This window comes from Mustelus asterias, chromosome 15 (genome assembly GCF_964213995.1).
Source record: "Mustelus asterias chromosome 15, sMusAst1.hap1.1, whole genome shotgun sequence".
Classification (NCBI taxonomy): domain Eukaryota; kingdom Metazoa; phylum Chordata; class Chondrichthyes; order Carcharhiniformes; family Triakidae; genus Mustelus; species Mustelus asterias.
Genome location: NC_135815.1, coordinates 33,078,351 through 33,095,021, shown reverse-complemented (window position 1 = coordinate 33,095,021; position 16,671 = coordinate 33,078,351). Strand labels below are relative to the sequence as shown.

At 43.2% G+C, this 16,671-nt stretch overlaps 1 protein-coding gene across 1 annotated transcript; it reads right to left on the bottom strand.

Annotated features, from left to right (window-relative positions):
- prph2a (peripherin 2a (retinal degeneration, slow)) lies at positions 1–10,286 on the bottom strand. Its single transcript, XM_078229717.1, has 3 exons — positions 9,655–10,286; positions 8,947–9,193; positions 1–299 (listed from the first exon to the last, which is right to left on the bottom strand). The coding sequence occupies exons 1-3, from the start codon at positions 10,233–10,235 to the stop codon at positions 60–62; spliced, it is 1,068 nt and encodes a 355-aa protein (XP_078085843.1). The 5' UTR covers positions 10,236–10,286; the 3' UTR covers positions 1–59.
- Between the last annotated feature and the right edge of the window lie 6,385 nt (positions 10,287–16,671).

Genomic DNA, 16,671 nt, shown 5'->3' with positions numbered 1-16,671 from the left:
AGTCCCAAATTGTTTCTCCCCCTACCCACCCACCACCCCCAGTGGTTTTTGCAGTCTCCTCAGCTGACTGTGGCGACAGTCTTGCCCTCTTCAACTTTTCCCTCTTCAGTTTTCCCCTCTTCATCTGTAGCTACCTGATTGAACTTACCCAGCTCTTTAATGCTTTCCAGCAGGGATTTAAATGTTTCCTTCACGCTTTTCTCCAATAACCAACCCTCACTCTCGCACTCAGGATCTTCAGGATTTGCAATGCTATCCAGGGATGTATGCAAATATTGGATACCAGCCATCACAGCCACCTAAAGTACAGGTAGAAAACAGTGAGCCAGTTACCCGGATCAGTGGTATTCACACACACAGGAAAGTCTTTGTTCAAGTAAGCAACTTGGTTTATTAATAGAAAGTGCTCTGCCAATGTATTTTGCAAATTATATTTGCTGCAAATGGGAAACAAGAGTTGCTTTTAAGAGTAACTCACATCGTCACCTCATTGCCATTTGTCTAATAGTCAACTCACAAACTTCCTCCTTAGGTAAATACTGCTCTGAAATTCTGTTAATTCCAACATGAGACATATCTGTTGATGGATGAATGGAATCTCGAATTTTGATATCTGAGCCAGATGACCCTTGATAATCTAGGCACCTAGTGAATGATCAGACAGCCTTGAGGGATAAATATGTCACTGGGATTGGATTGGTCTTCTCACTTGGTTCAGGATAATCAAGTCCATGTTTGAAGATGGAAGAAGATGTGACCCAGGCCATGGTAAAAGCGGAAGTATTTCAAACACTAAAATCATAGAATCCTACAGTGCAGAAGGAGACCATTCAGCCCATTGAGTCTACACTGACCACACTCCCACCCAGACCTTATCCCCATAACCCCATGCACTTACCCCTAATTAGTCCCCCTGACACTAAGGGGCAATTTAGTGTGGCCAACACACCTAACCCACACATCTTTGAATGTGGGAGGAAACTGAAGCACCTGGAGGAGACCCACGCAGACATGGGGAGAATGTGCAAACTCCACACAGACAGTGACCCAAGTCGGGAATCAAACCCAGGTCCCTGGCACAGTGAGGCAGTCGTGCTAACCATGGTGTCACGGTGTCGCCACTGGAAGAGCTTTAAATTGAAAAAGTGGAGGTATTGGATAGATTAAATGTGCTTAAGGTTAATAAGGTACCAGGGCCGGATGAGATGCACCCAAGGATACTACCACAAGTGAGTGTGGAAATTGCGGCGGCATTGGTCATAATCTTTCAGACTTCCTTCGACTCAGGGGTAGTGCCAGAGGACTGGAGAATTGCAAACGTTACATACTTGTTCAAAAAGATTGTCAGGATACGCCCAGCAACTATGGGCCAATCAGTTTAATGATGGGGAAACTTCGAGAAACAATAATTTGATACAAAGTTAATAGTCACATGGACAAATGCAGGTTAGTTAAGGAAAGCCAGCATGGATTTCTTAAGGGAAAATCATGGTTATCTAACTCACTGGAGTTTTCTGAGGAGGTAATAGGGCTGGTGAGGGCAATGCTGTTGATGTGGTGTACATAGACTCGCTAAAGGTATTTGGTGCAGTGCCACACGACAGATTTGTGAGCAAAGGTGATGCAGGAGCAGAAGGGCATGAATGTATATGTGCATAAATTATTAAAGCTGGCAGGATAGATGGAGAGAATGGTTAATAAAGTATACAGTATCCTGGGCTTTATTAATGGGGGCATAGAATACAAGAGCAAGGAGGTTATGTTGAACTTGTATAAGCCATTTGTTCAGCCTCAGCTGGAGTCTTGTGTCCAGTTCTGGGTGCTGCATTTCAGGAAGGATGTGAAGGCATTAGACATCGTGCAGAAAAGATTCACAAGAATGGTTCCTGAGAAACTTCAGTTATGAAGATAGATTGGAGAAGTTGAGACTGTTTTCCTTGGAGAAAAGAAGGCTGAGAGGAGATTTGATCGAGGTATTCAAAATCATGAGGGGTCTGGAAAGAGTAGATAGGGAGAAGCTGTTTCCACTTGTGAAATGAGTGAGATGAGAGGGCACAGATTCAAAGTAATTAGTAAAAGGAGCAATCGTGATATGAGGGAAAATGTTTTCACAGTGAATGGTTTGGGTCTGGAATGCTCCGCCTGAGAGCATGGTGGTGGCAGGTTCAATTGAAACACTCAAGAGGGAATTAGACTGTTATTTGAAAAGAGAGAATGTGCAGGGTTACGTGGAGAAGATTGGACAATAGAACTAGGAAGTTGCTCATTCGGAGAGCAGGTGCAGACATTATGGGCCAAATGGCCTCCCTTTGCACTGTACCAATTCTGTGAAGTAGTTCTGGTTGGACACACACAGCAAGAAACTTAAAAATGCTCTTTGTTGGCACATGTAAGCTCTAGGAACAATGCCTTTACTATGTAACAACTGTACTAACAGATTGAAAATGTGAAGTTCCCCGACTTGTTCACTGCTTGCAATTATGACACAATATGATTTGACAGCTCTGCCCTGAAACAACCTCCAAAAGGCCAGGAAGGAAACCAGAACAAGGCAGCAGTATAGTTCAATGAGTATTGAGAATTAGATTGCTTTGGTGCCAATCTCCCTGAATCCAGAAGATAATAAATACACCATCTCATTGTCTTGGTTTCTGCCATTATCTGAACCTCCTGTTATAATGGCATGTCAACACAGCTGTAACTGCACCAAATTTTTTTCCAAATTCAAAGTCAAACACTGACTCACCATGATCGCTCCCAAGGATAAATGTTCAAGCTCTGAAATGGGTAAACATGTGGGTAAACTGCTGCAACTCATTATCTCACACAATAACATTCAGTTCAGGAAGCTTTGTACAACTGAAGTGTAGGATTTATGGCCAGGTCTCTTGAAGGATAAGTGTATTCCAATAAATTGCCCCATAACTGTTTAATATTATAAATATTTCTACACTTATTGGCATATTAAATTTTCCCATTATAACTGATTTGAATGTTTAGAAACACAATGTTGGTACTGACTTTGGTTGAAGAGTTTTTCTTGTTTCCCCCGCACTCCCCACATCTCCCCACCCGCCAACTTCCATGAAGGCATCATGTTACCCTCATTACCATTGTTCCTATTTAGGAGGTCATAAGAGATATGAGGGGGATCTTATAGAAACATATAAGATTATGTAGGGAATAGATAAGATAGAAGCTGGGAAGTTGTTTCCATTGACAGGTGAAACTAGAACTCGGGGCATGGCCTGAAAATAAAGGAGAGCAGATTTAGGACTGAGTTGAGGAGGAACTTCTTCACATAAAGGGTTGTGAATCTATGGAATTCCCTGCCCAGTGAAGCAGTTGAGGCTACCTCATTGAATGTTTTTAAGGCAAGGACAGATAAATTTTTGAACAGTAAAGGAATTAAGGGTTATGGTGAGCGGTAAGTGGTATGGTAAGTGGAGCTGAGTCCACGAAAAGATCAGCCATGATTTTATTGAATGGCGGAGCAGGCTCGAGGGGCCAGATGGCCTACTCCTGCTCCTAGTTCTTGTGTTCTTACGTTTTTTATAAAAATTAGTTCCAAAAGCTTAATCAAAACTGTATCTAATTAGCAATTTTGAAGCACAGAATGAAAGACTTGCATTTATTTAGCTCCCTTTTCAACTTCCAGACAACCCAAAGCACTTTCTAGCTAATTAAATACTTGCAGAAATGTGCTAGTCAACTTGCACACACACTGAGGTCCTACCAATAGGTCTGAGATACTGACAGGAATTTGGTTTTACTGGCTCTGGTTGTAAGCTAGATATCAGCCAGGACATCAGTGAAAAGTAGCACAAAAGCTAAACAGATGCTGGAAATCTGATACAAAGACAGAAAATGCTGGAAATTCTCAGCAGGTCTGGCAGCATCTGTTGAGAGAGAAGCAGAGTACATATTTCAAGTCAATGATCTTTTATCAGACTGATTTCTGATGAATGGTCATCCACATGAGACTTTAACTCTATTTCTCTCTCTATACATATTTCCAGACCTGGTAAGTATTTTTAATATTTTCTGTTTTTAATATCAGGGAGAATTACTCTGCACATCTTTGAATAGTACCGTCACATCTTTAATATTCATTTGAATGGGTCGACACAACCTAGGTTTAATAACTTACCTGAAAGTTGCCAACTCTAATCATGCAGCACTCCTCAGTATTGCTTAGGAGTGTCAACCTATATTTTAAGCTCATGTCTGTAAAGTGGCACTTGATCCCATAACATTCTGGGTGGAATTTCCCCCCCAAAAAATGACTAAGTGTCACAAGGGCGGGAAAACCTGACTGATCTGCACCAGTCTGTACACCGTAATTGTCTCACACTTAGTCGTTTTTTTGGGAGAATGGTGAGTTCATAGAAACCCTACGGTACAGAAAGAGGCCATTCGGCCCATCGAGTCTGCACCGACCACAATCCCACCCAGGCCCTACCCCCATATCGCACTTGCTAATCCCTCTAATCTACGCATCCCAGGACACTAAGGGGCAATTTTAGCATGGCCAATCAACCTAACCCGCACATCTTTGGACTGTTGGAGGAAACCGGAGCACCCGGAGGAAACCCACGCAGACACGAGGAGAATGTGCAAACTCCACACAGACAGTGACCCAAGCCGGGAATCGAACCCAGGTCCCTGGAGCTGTGAAGCAGCAGTGCTAACCACTGTGCTACCGTGCCACTACCGGAGTTGTGCGCCGGTTCTGGGAATGACGGGGCCTGAACACATTGGTGAGCCCGGCTGCAAAGTGATTGGGTGCCATTTTGATCTCACAGTGCACCAGAAGACCCCCACCCTCCCCCACACACAGACATTGGGACCTCCCTCTCATTGGCAGCATGTTTCCCCACTCCCTCCCCAACAAGGATCACTGGCATTGGAGCATTGGGCCCTCCTAATGGGTCCCCCTTAACCCCAGACATGCCCCCCCCCCCCCCACTCAGGCCCCATGCCTACTTAGGCCTTATTTCCTTGGCACTGGCCCTGGTAGTACCCCATGGCAATGCCCACCTGGCACTGCCAGTGTGCCAGGTTGGCACTGCCAGATGGGTACTGCGCAGCCATATCACCGACCACCCAGGGACTTCAATGGCCTCCAAGGTCACCGGCGTGGCCATCACGCCTCGTCTCCAGTGATTCTCAATGGGTTCACGTTGTGCCTGAGGGTCAGAAAATCCCGGGAACTGAGAGAATCCAGCGTCGAACGGGCTAAGCATATTAAATGCTACTTTAAATATGCTAATCAGCTTCACGCCTTTTCTGGGTGAGATCCAGTTTGCGCCAGTAGCAAGAGACTGAGACAATTGCGGGACAATTGCAAACCAATTGACGTCAGGCACGAAATCCATTTCTAGGCCTGCACGCAATTTTCCTGGATTAGTGCGATCTGCGCAGGTGCGGCGAGGCCAGAAAATCACCCTCTCTGACTCAGATGAGATTGTAACCATGATTGTATGGCCATGATAAGTATCTTTTGTGTAACATTTAAGCATTAAGGGGTGGCACAGTGGTTAGCGCTGCTGCCTCACAGCTCCAGGGACCTGGATTCAATTCCAGCCTTGGGTGACTGTCGGTGTGGGTTTCCTCCGGGTGCTCCGGTTTCTTCCCACAGTCCAGAGACGTGTGCGTTAGGTTGATTGATCATGCTAAATTGACCCTTAGTGTCAGGGGGATTAGCAGGGTAAATACTTGGGGTTACAGGTATAGGGCCTGGGTGGGATTGTTGTCAGTGCAGGCTTGATGACCTGAATGGCCTCATTCTATACTGCAGGGATTCTATGGTTACAGGACAACACAATATTTAACTGGTTTAATCTTTACCTCTTTGCTTTATTTGTATTTGCTTTTGAGATTTTGAGTGTGTGTGGATATCATAGCATAATATTATCTGGGTGGGAAGGTAGGAAAGTTATCTCTATACTGGATTTACTTTTTTATGATAGGAGATGATCTGGATCTTAGGGCAATGCAACAATATGTGGAACTACTTGTAATTGTGACATCAGTTTACTTTGCTTAAATTATCTGACAATCACACACTTCAAGTGAGAAAAGCCAACATGGCCTACCAAATGAGCCTCATTCAAAGTTCATGTATGATTATCCTATCATAGTCTTTCTACATCTTTGCCAATGATTTCCCTCTCCATTCTCCCCACTTCTCTGCGTAGATTTCAAGGAATGCTCTCTTTCTCCTGGGATGAAGGGGATGTCAAATGAGGAATGGTTGCATGGGGTTGGGCCTATATACATTGGTGTCTAGAAAAATGAGAGTTGATCTGGGGGCTTGACAGGGTAGATACTGAGAGGCTGGAACTAGGGGGCATAGTTTTAAAAATAAGGGTCTTCCGTTTAATTGAAGAGGAATTTTTTCTCTGAGGGTTGATAATCTTCCCCAGTAAACAGAGAGGAGGCTGATATATTCAAGACTGAGTTAGACGGAGTTTTGATCTACAATAGAGTAAAAGGTTATGAGGGACAGGCAGGAAAATGGATTAAAGGCCACAATCAAATATCAACCATTGCCATATTGGATGGCTCGATGGGTTGTAGAATCATAGAATCCCTACAGTGCAGAAGGAGGCCATTCGGTCCATCAAGTCTGCACCAAACAGAATCCCACCCTGCCCTACCCTCATAACCCCATACATTTACTCTAGCTAGTCCCCCTGACACTAAGGGGCAATTTAGCATGGCCAATCCACCTAACCTGCACATCTTTGGTCTGTGGGATTAAACCAGAGCACCCAGAGGAAACCCACACAGACACAGGGAGAATAAATGGTCTACTCCTGTTCTTTATGTTTTCCCTCTCCCCACCCAACACACATACATATTGGGATCTGAGTTTGTATATGGAGTCTCATACAGGTTATCCAGAAGTACTGAATACAACCCTGAATCCTTCAAAGGTGTATAATCATAGGGTATAATGAGAGCGAGGCTCACATTTATAGTGCACCTTTTACAACTTAAGACATCCAAAAACACTTTACAATTGAGAAGAGCTTCATTAACTCTTTGTTGTTCTACTGGAAAACATGGCAGTAGCTTACATAAAGCAAGACCCATAAATAGTTGAGACAAAATGGCCAGATACTTGTTTCTGTGGTGTCAGTTGAGGAACAGATAATAGTCACGAGAGCTTTCCTGCTGTTCTTAGAATAGTACCATTGGTATGGAAACTTTAATGTCTATCTGAGGAGTTACACCTTGATTTAATGTGGCATCTGAAAGATGACACTTTTGACAGTGCATCACTTCCTTAGTACTGCAACTGAAGTATCAGGCTAGATTGTATGTTCCAGACCCTAAGGTGGAACATGCGCCCAGGATTTTCTAACTCAAAGGCAAGAGTGCTACCAACTGAGCAAAGGCTGGCACCACTTAAAGATTACAAAAGCTCAAATCTATCAAGACATTAAGACATGATCCATCCCAAACCAGCAACAATAGTCCAAAGAAAACTTTTGTCAAGATTTGTTTTAATATTGCATCTCAGCACTTACTCATGCTGACTGAAGGTAGAATAACCTCATCTTGTCCTGGTATAGATTACTTTTATTTTAAAAAGCTCACATATCTGTTGTTTTCAAATGCAAGAAAATATGTTTAAATAACTTTTTTGTAACTACCAAATAAAGTTACTCCCCATAGCACAACATGCAAGAAAATCAAATAGTTTACCCGATTACATTAATAAAGCATGTTTCTTAAACTATTGACTAGAATACCGATGCTCAGGGACTTTAGGTAGATCTGGATTTCAGCCTGCTCCAAAAGGATTTTGCACCAGCAGTCTACTTCAATGTGAATAACTCAACATCAGCATGTTGTGGAGACAGGTGAGTATAAATACCACATATACTCCGCAGGTAACTCCACCTATCAACCGTGCTTTAGAAAACAGATGTTTAAGATCAAACATGTGTGCCATTTATGACACAATTTCACTTTAATGCAAAAAAACCCCCCAAAACTATCAACAATTCATTGACATAGCCACAGAGAAACAATACCAATTCATCCTCAAAGTGTGAACTGGACTTGTTGGTGCAAAGGTAATGCAGGTCAGGCAGCATCTGTTGAGAGAGGAAAGGATTAACTTTCTCTCTCATCAGATGTTACTTGGCCTGCTGAGTTTTCCAGCATTACCTATTTTTATTTCAGATTTCCAGCTTCCATAGTATTCCTATTATGCAGAACCTATTATTGCAGTTTGTATAACATAATCCAATCCATATTGATCCGGGTTAAGTTGTGATTGTATGTAATGAATGTAATAAGTAATATAGAGGTAACAATCGAAACCCTCTAGACACTTAAATCAACATGCCAAACTTTGTAAATTCTAGACTGCTCACTTGTGGACTGCCACCATAAACTCATCAGAACTAAAAGCTTGCTTTTGCTCTTAAGTTGTTTGTTCATTTAATATCTGTGCTGAATCTCAGAAATATTTTCTGACTAAAAGGCCTTATGCATACATTATTCGGAGGAGTCGAGTTCATTAGTTATTTTGAGGGTGGCAGGGCAGAATTCAAAACATCAATAATACAAAATCAAAATGCTGCAGATGCTGGAAATCTGAAATACAAACAGAAAATGCTGCCTTCATTCATGTTGATGTTTCTACCTTTCAGAAAGAATTCTCCGAATGGAAAATGATAGCTTTGCCCACAGTGAGCTCTGCTTGCAGAGTAAGATGTCTCACAACAACAGGGTTAAAGTCCAACAAGTTTATATGGCAAAAGGATTTTGCCATTTATCATTAAACATATGTAATAACTATCCCCTATTTGTTGCTTGATAGACACATCTTAGCAGTTAAGTAAAAACATTTACAGGAAGCATTTGGCAAGAACATTTTATCCTTTGTCAGGTTTTGGAGCTTGTTTTAATCATTGGCTCTCTTACCTCTAACATCCAAACGAATAACACCAGTCCTCCCATGGACTGCATCATGTTGGTGTAATAATTGAGGAGGGCTTGCTTGCAGCCCCGGGTCCACAGGTTCAGCTCCTCAGTCTGGAATTCGTAGCTGTAATGGGCTGAGTTGTTGGTGATCTGTTGCTGGATACAGGGTCGTGGAGAGGCTGGATTGCAGCAACTAAATGGGACCCCGTCCGTCAGGTACTTTCCATCAACATTGCTCCTAACGCGGCTGTGAGGGGGGGGGAAAGGTTATTTATTAGTCACTAGTAAGGCTTACTTTAACACTGCAGTGAAGTTACTGTGAAATTAACCTAGTTGCCACATTCTGGCACATGTTCGGGTCAATGCACCTAGCCAGCATGTCTTTCAGACTGTGGGAGGAAACCGGAGCGCCCAAAGGAAACCCACGCAGACACAGGGAGACAGTGTAAACTCCACACAGTCACCCAAGCTGGGAATCAAAGCCACCGGGCGCTGTGAGGCAGCAATGCTTGCCACTGTGCCACAAGAGATGGTGGAACTGTGTTTAGGGCTTAAAACTCAACCTGTACAGCAAAACCAGGGACATTCTATAAGGTCCTTAGCAATAAAAAGGCAAAAGAAACACGACTTAAGGCTAAGGTTAAGACATGCCTTACCTTGCACACTTCATCTGATCCACCCTCCCACCACAACCCCTTTCTTACTTACTCTTTCACCTCCTTGGAGCTGAAGTCCAGGTATCTGTTGCTGATCCACTGGATCTCAAACCAGTCTCGGAATCCATTGTTTCCGCAGCAGCGAAATTCGATCTGGAGATGGTCCATGGTTTTTTTCATAAAGCACCGACCCGGGGTGTCGGTGTCTCGGTAATATTTCATCCCGTTCTTCAGCCCCTTGGCCAGAGTGTCCTCCAGGTAAATCCTCATCAGGAAACACAATACCACAGTGAGGAAGGTCAGGAAAGTGAAGAAGAGGCAGGCGGCCAGGTAGAACTTGAGCAGGGATTTCCAGCGGGCGTATTTAGCTGGGTCGAGGGAATCGTAGCTAAACTTGCCTCCGAAGCAGTTGATGGCACAAGCCAGTATTCCCACCAGGATCAGGGAATTGGGTACCAAGTGGCTCTCCTCGTTATCCATCACCTCGCTGCGTTTCCTGAGCTCGACCTTAAGGAACAACCCCATCCCAAAGACAACGATTCCAGCCAGGACACAGAACCAGTTTAGGAGCCACAGTCCCTGAGCCAACTTGACTCGTTTCTGCAAGTTGAACTTTATTTTCAGAATGGCCATGGTTTTTTTTCTTTCTATCACAACTGGATTAGAATTGGAAGAGTGGGTGATTCAGTAAGATTTGGGCATGGGTGCAGAAAGGGCAGGAGACAGTCCGCCTGAGATTAACTCAACCTTGTGTCCCTCCATACTGACCTGCCCAAAATAAAAAAAAACAGATCTACAAATTGACACACAACTATGTGCCAAAGCCAGAGTGGAGGGGGAGGGAGGGGAGAGGAAGGGGGGGTGGGGGTAATGGTCCCTGTCTAAACGTAACCTTTCAGCTCCTGTCCCCAAGCGCGGGCGATGCCTCTTCCAGAATGCACTAGAGAAAATCTGAGGCTAAGAGACGTCACCTTGAAAGCAGTAATAGGTTTTATCACTAATCATTGAGAGAAAGCTCTGCCCCAGATGAGCGATTGAAATTAATCCGTGTTTTTACCGTGTAATTGCTTTGCCCTCAAGTTCTCAGTGGCTGCACCTTCACCTGGAACTTTCCCTGCGTTTGAAAGCGGGGCCACGGTGCTCACTAAAAATTGTTTCAAAACTTGATGGATTATTTGTTATCGAGTGAGTATCCTCGTGTGCCTCAGGGTTACTCCTGTGCAATATAATGAAAGCGAAGCAAAAAAGCTCCAACTTAATAAGCTAAGTAAGCTTAAATATAGGTCAATGCCCTGGAATGAACATTGAGATCAAACATAAATAGATATATACCAGTCCGCCTCCTTATAAAGCTGGGCTGCGGATTATGTTCCGCACGAAATGTTATGTTTAGAGGGGGTTGGTGTTGGGTTAAATGTTCAGGATATGTTAATTTCTCAATCCTTGTACTTCTAGAATTTTATTTTCAATTTCCACACCCCTCTCCAAAACAGTGATGCACAATATTTATATAACGCCTTGATATTAGTAAATCTTCCCAAGGCACAGTGAAATATTAGTCCTCAGGAGTAATCGGTGGGGGAGCACTCAGTATTAATAATGATCTTATCTCTCTTTATTCCTCAATACAGTATATTGAAAAGACTGCAACCAGCATCACCTACTATCCCTATTAAGATTTTAATAACATAGATTACGGCTACTTAACACTATGGTGGGACCTTGGATTCCATGGGAGTGCTGGGCATGGGTGGTGTCAGTCTTTTATTGATCTGCCCTGACCTTAGGCTGAGATTAGAGCTGAGGCTGGAGGTCCCTTAGAATCATAGAATCCCTACAGTGCAGAAGAAGGCCTTTTGGCCCAGCGAGTCTGCACCTTCTCTCTGACAGTATCTTACCTAGGCCATCTTCCCCGCCTATCCCCATGACCCCATACATTTACCATGGATCATCCATCTAACCTAGACATCTTGGGATACTAAGGGGCAATTTAGCACGGCCAATCCACCTAACTCTCACATCTTAGGACTGCGGGAGGAAACCGGAGCATCCAGAGGAAACTCACGCAGACTTGGGGAGAACATGCAAACTCCACACAGACAGTCACCCAAGGCCAGAATTAAACCTGGGTCCCTAGTGCTGGGAGGCAGCAGTGCTAACCACTATACCACCGTGCCGCCCATTTTCTTTCTCCTCGAAAGTGTCCTGCATTGTTATTTTACATCATTATCTCCCCGAATCAGTAATTTGTGCACCTGCTGCTTTCCTTGGATGTGGTAGCTGTTTCTCAGACTCCCTCTCTGAAATAGAACCTTGATTCCCTGCTACCTGTGGCCACCATGGTAGGCACAGATAGTACCATCGAAAGTTAATGGAGCAGACATTTGAATGAGTTGTCACCATCACTGCAACTTTTGCCAATTGTCTGTCTTTCTCCAAAAATTTCTGCACCAGTTCCAGTGATATGTGCATTGTCGAACCATATCACTGGAAGTGAAGGTCAGATATAACTTTACCTCACCTAGCAAAGGTATGCACATATTTCAGCTGGCAGCCTTTTACTATCATATCCAAGCTGGTGAACCTCAAATGGTGAGTTGTCTTCCTGGTGCCAACATAAGAAACACAATGGAACTGGTGCAGAAATTCTTGGAGAAAGACAGACATTTGGCAAAAGTTGCAGTTTATGTCAGCGCCAATGATTTTAAAATAAGTAAGATTCAGATCTTGCAAAACAAGTTCCATGAGTAAGGAGGCAGATTAAGAAGAAAGTCCTCAAAAGAGTCAAATAGAATATTACCACAGAACCATAGAATCCCTAAAGTGCAGAAAAAGACCATTCGGCCCATCAAGTTTGCACCAACTCTCTGAAAGAGAATTCCACTCAGGCCCCCCTCTCCTCCCTATCCCCGTAAACCCCGCACAATTACCATGGTTAATCCACCTAAATGGATGCTAAGGGGCAATTTAACATGGCCAATGCACCTAACCTGCACATCTTTGGACTGTGGGAGGAAACAGACAACTTGCAAACTCCACACAGACAGTTACCCAAGGGTGGAATTGAACCTGTGTCCCTGGTGCTGTGAGGCAACAAAGCTAACCACTGTGTTAAGCTAACACAGCCTTGAACTCCAGAGCTGATGCTGTAACAAGAGCGAGAGTTCGAACCCTACTGGGTACCATATACTAGATTTAACCAAATGATCAGATTAGGGAAGCTAGATGCATGGCCACATATTTGCTGTAGGCTTGGAGGGTTCAAATTTCTAGGTCTACGGGCCAGTCTTGTACTCCAGAAATAGCCATGTCCCCAAACAATTTGTCCCAGTAGTGCTATAACATTGGCATCTACCTGACAATGTGGAAAATTGCCCAGGTATGTCCTGTCCACAAAAGAATGGACAAATCATTTACTGCCTATTACTGCCCCATCAGTCTACTCTCATCTATCATCAAACTGGTTGTCATTGACATTGCTATCAAGTGGCACTTAAACAACAATAGCCAGTTCACATATGTTCAATTTGGGATCTGCCAGGACCACTCAGCTCCAGATCTCATTACAAAACTGGTTCAATGATGGACAAATGAGCTGAATTCCAGTTGTGAAGTGAGAGTGACTGTGCTTGACATCAAGTTAGAATTTGACCAAGTGCGGTATTAAATGAGCCTTAGAAAATTTGAAGTGAATGGGATTCAGGGGGAAACCTCTCCACTGGTTGGATTCATACCTAGCTCAAAGGAAGATGGTTATGATTATTGAAGGCCAATCTTCTCAGTCTTGAGACATTGCTGGAGGAGTTCCTCAAGGTAGCATCCTAGGCTCAATCATCTTCAGCTGCTTCATCAATGACCTTGGCTCCATTGCAAGGTCAGAGCTGGGGATGTTCATTGATAATTGCATGATGTTTAATACAATTGTGACTCCTCGGATATTTAAGCAGTTTGTACCCACAAGAAGCAAAGGCTGGACAACATTTAGGCTTTGGCTGGTAAGTGGCAAGTAACATCATGCCCAAAAATGCCAGATACTGATACTCAATGATTAAGCATCACACTCATTGGAGATAGTGATTTCTAAAGATTTATAATTCTTTAAGTAAAGAAGTTTCTTTTCATCTCAGGCTTAATTGGCTGACTCCTTATTCTGATTCAGTGAATCTGTTCTCTATCTGGCCCACCTAGGGGAAATATTTTCTCAGCAACTACTCTGACAAACTGCTTAAGAATTTTCTGTTTCAGTTAGATACCCTCTCTTCCAAGCTCCAGGAGATATAGACCTGGTCTACAAGATCTCTCCTCATCGGACAATTCCCCCTACCCAGGAACTAATCTAATTAATATTTTGTTGTACTCCCTCTAGAGCAAGTTTATCCATCCTGGCCTGAATGCCTAGAAATTTGAACCCTTCAATTAGTAATTAGGCTTCAGTGAGTAGGGGAATGCAGTATTGTCAATTTGTTCAGGGACCACTGCACTAAAGCAGAAAATTGCAGGACAGAATATCTGCTTTAGTGAAGCTGCCCACACTTGCTAATGATATTAATGTAGCAGAGAGACCCCCCGCTAAAGCTACCTTAGAATCATAGAATCCCTACAGTGCAGAAGGAGACCATTCAGTCCATTGGGTCTGCACCAATTCTCCACCACATCATCCCACCCAGGCCCTATCCTCATAACCCCATGTATTTACCCCGCTAATCCTCCTAACCTACACATCTTGGGACACAAAGGGACAAGTTAACATGGCCAATCCACCTAACCTGCAGATCTTTGGACTGTGGGAGGAAACCAGAGCACCTAGAGGAAACCCATGCAGAAATGGGGAGAACATGCAAACTCCACACAGGCGGTCACCCAAGGCTGGAATTGACTCAGGTCATTGGTGGTAAGGTGGCAGTAATAACCACTGTGCCACCGTTCCGCCTTGAACCAGTTGCTTTGCAAAAATATACTGGGGATGACTTTTCTCTGAAATTCCCTCTTGATATGGGACCATTGTAGAATGTTTATTACATCTCCACAAGCTTATATTTGAGATTAGACTGAAAAATGAGCAAATGCAAACATTGTTCTATGACAACACGTACTGAACAATCTTGAAAATAGCACTTGTTGATTGGCTGTCATCTTCAATATCCTATTTTTATTACTTCACTTTAGTGAGGTATCAGTAGTTTCTTTACACTACCAGTAAACAACCAATGTGTTATAGGATTCTTTGACATTTGCAAATTTCTTTTTATGGTCCAGTCTCTCTTTGGTTTCCTCTCATGAAAGAGCAAGGTTAAGTGGGTTATGATTCTGACAAAAGAGTATGATACAGAAAAGTCAACTCGGCCTTCTTTCTCCACAGATGCTCCCTACCCTACTGAGTGTTTTAACTAGATCTGCAGAACTTTGATTTTTTTAAAAAGTCAGATAGCTACGTAACTAAGATATTTTGAAAACCCACACATATTTGTACAAAATTTGTACTGAACAAGATGGGTAAAATACTTATAAAAGACGGTGGCAAGTGCCCAAGTCTGAAGGCCCACAGGGTTCCACGAAGGAGCCTCAGCATGGTTTTGCTGGCCCGGCCTCGCCTGCAGCCCCCAGTGAGCTGGTGGCCTTCACACTTGGCAGAGGACTGCTTTACTGGTGGGCCAGACCTGGCGATGCCCCTAATTAGGCCCTAATTACTCTGATCTGTTGTCTGCCTCTGTGGGGTGGAGAGCCAATTTCTTTTCTGGTCTGTGTCTAGGAATTTTCCCTGAAGGTGAGAACACGTTGGGGAACCTGCCCGACATAACTCCCCACTATTTTTCCAGTTCCCTGCCTCAAAATCCCATCTCCAAAGGGTCGGGAAAATCCAACTCCATGTTACAAAAGCTGACTGAAAATTAAGTCACATTTCATAAATCTAAATTTCCCATTGTCCTTTAGTAAAATTAACTTGTTGAATGTTATCTGGTGAAGATGCTATGTGGATTTATACACAACTTTTTACTTCATTAATTATTAAAAAGCAATCAGAATGGGAAATAAATGTGTGTGCCCTCAAATTTAAGTCAAATGAAGTAAATTAATGAAAATAGATTTTATTTTGACCGTCATGATGACTGGTTATTTCTAAACACAAACAATGCACAAGAACAGAAGTAAACCATTCAGCTCACAGAGCCTGTTCCTCCATTAAGACCATGGCTGATCTGAACATGACCGTAACTCTTTCCTGTCTGTCCTCCATAACTCTTTTAAAATCCAACTCAGCCTGGAATATATTCAATGAACCAGTTGTCGCTGTCCTGGGATAGAGAATTCCAAAGATTAGTAACCCCTGAAGGAATGAGTACCTCATCTCCATTTTAAATGCGAGATCCCTTATTTTGAAATTGTGGCCCTAGTTGTAGGTTCCCCCATAAGGTGAAACATCCTCTCAACATCTCCCTTCCAGGCCCTCTCAAAATCTTATGTTTCAAAATCATCTCTCATTCTTCTAAACTTCAATGAGTATAAGCCCCTCGTCCCAGGAATCAGCCAAGAAAACTTCCTTTCAAATTGTCTCCAACGTAAGTACATCTCTCCTTAAATAAGCAGACCAAAACTTTAGACACAATTCTATGACTGGTTTCACCCTGCACATATAGATTTCACATTTTTGTTTTTATTCTTCCCAAATAAGATTCAATTCAGTCATCCCACAACATCTTTGCAGACAGACCTCACTTGTGTTAAGTTCAAATGGGAAACTCTTTCCATACAGTAAATGGAAGAACCCTTAAGAGTATTGATAGGCAGAGGGATCTGGGTGTACAGGTACACAGATCACTAAGTGGCAATGCAGGTGGAGAAGGTAGTCAAGAAGGCATACGGCATGCTTGCCTTCATTGGCTGGGGCATTGAGTTTAAAAATTGGCAAGTCATGTTGCAGCTTTATAGAACCTTAGTTAGGCCGCACTTGGAACATAGTATTCAATTCTGGTCACCACACTACCAGAAGGATGTGAAGGCTTAGGAGAGGGTACAGAAAAGATTTACCAGGATGTTGCCTGGTATGGAGGGCATTAGCTATGAGGAGAGG

Bases quoted from the DNA above. Each gene is read 5' to 3' on its own strand.
- prph2a (XM_078229717.1), bottom strand. From the start codon at position 10,235: ATGGCCATTCTGAAAATAAAGTTCAACTTGCAGAAACGAGTCAAGTTG. The intron at 9,194-9,654 runs GTAAGTAAGAAA...CCCCCCTCACAG, and splicing joins AGCTCCAAGGAGGTGAAAGA to CCGCGTTAGGAGCAATGTTG. The intron at 300-8,946 runs GTAAGAGAGCCA...CCTGTACTTTAG, and splicing joins TATTCGTTTGGATGTTAGAG to GTGGCTGTGATGGCTGGTAT.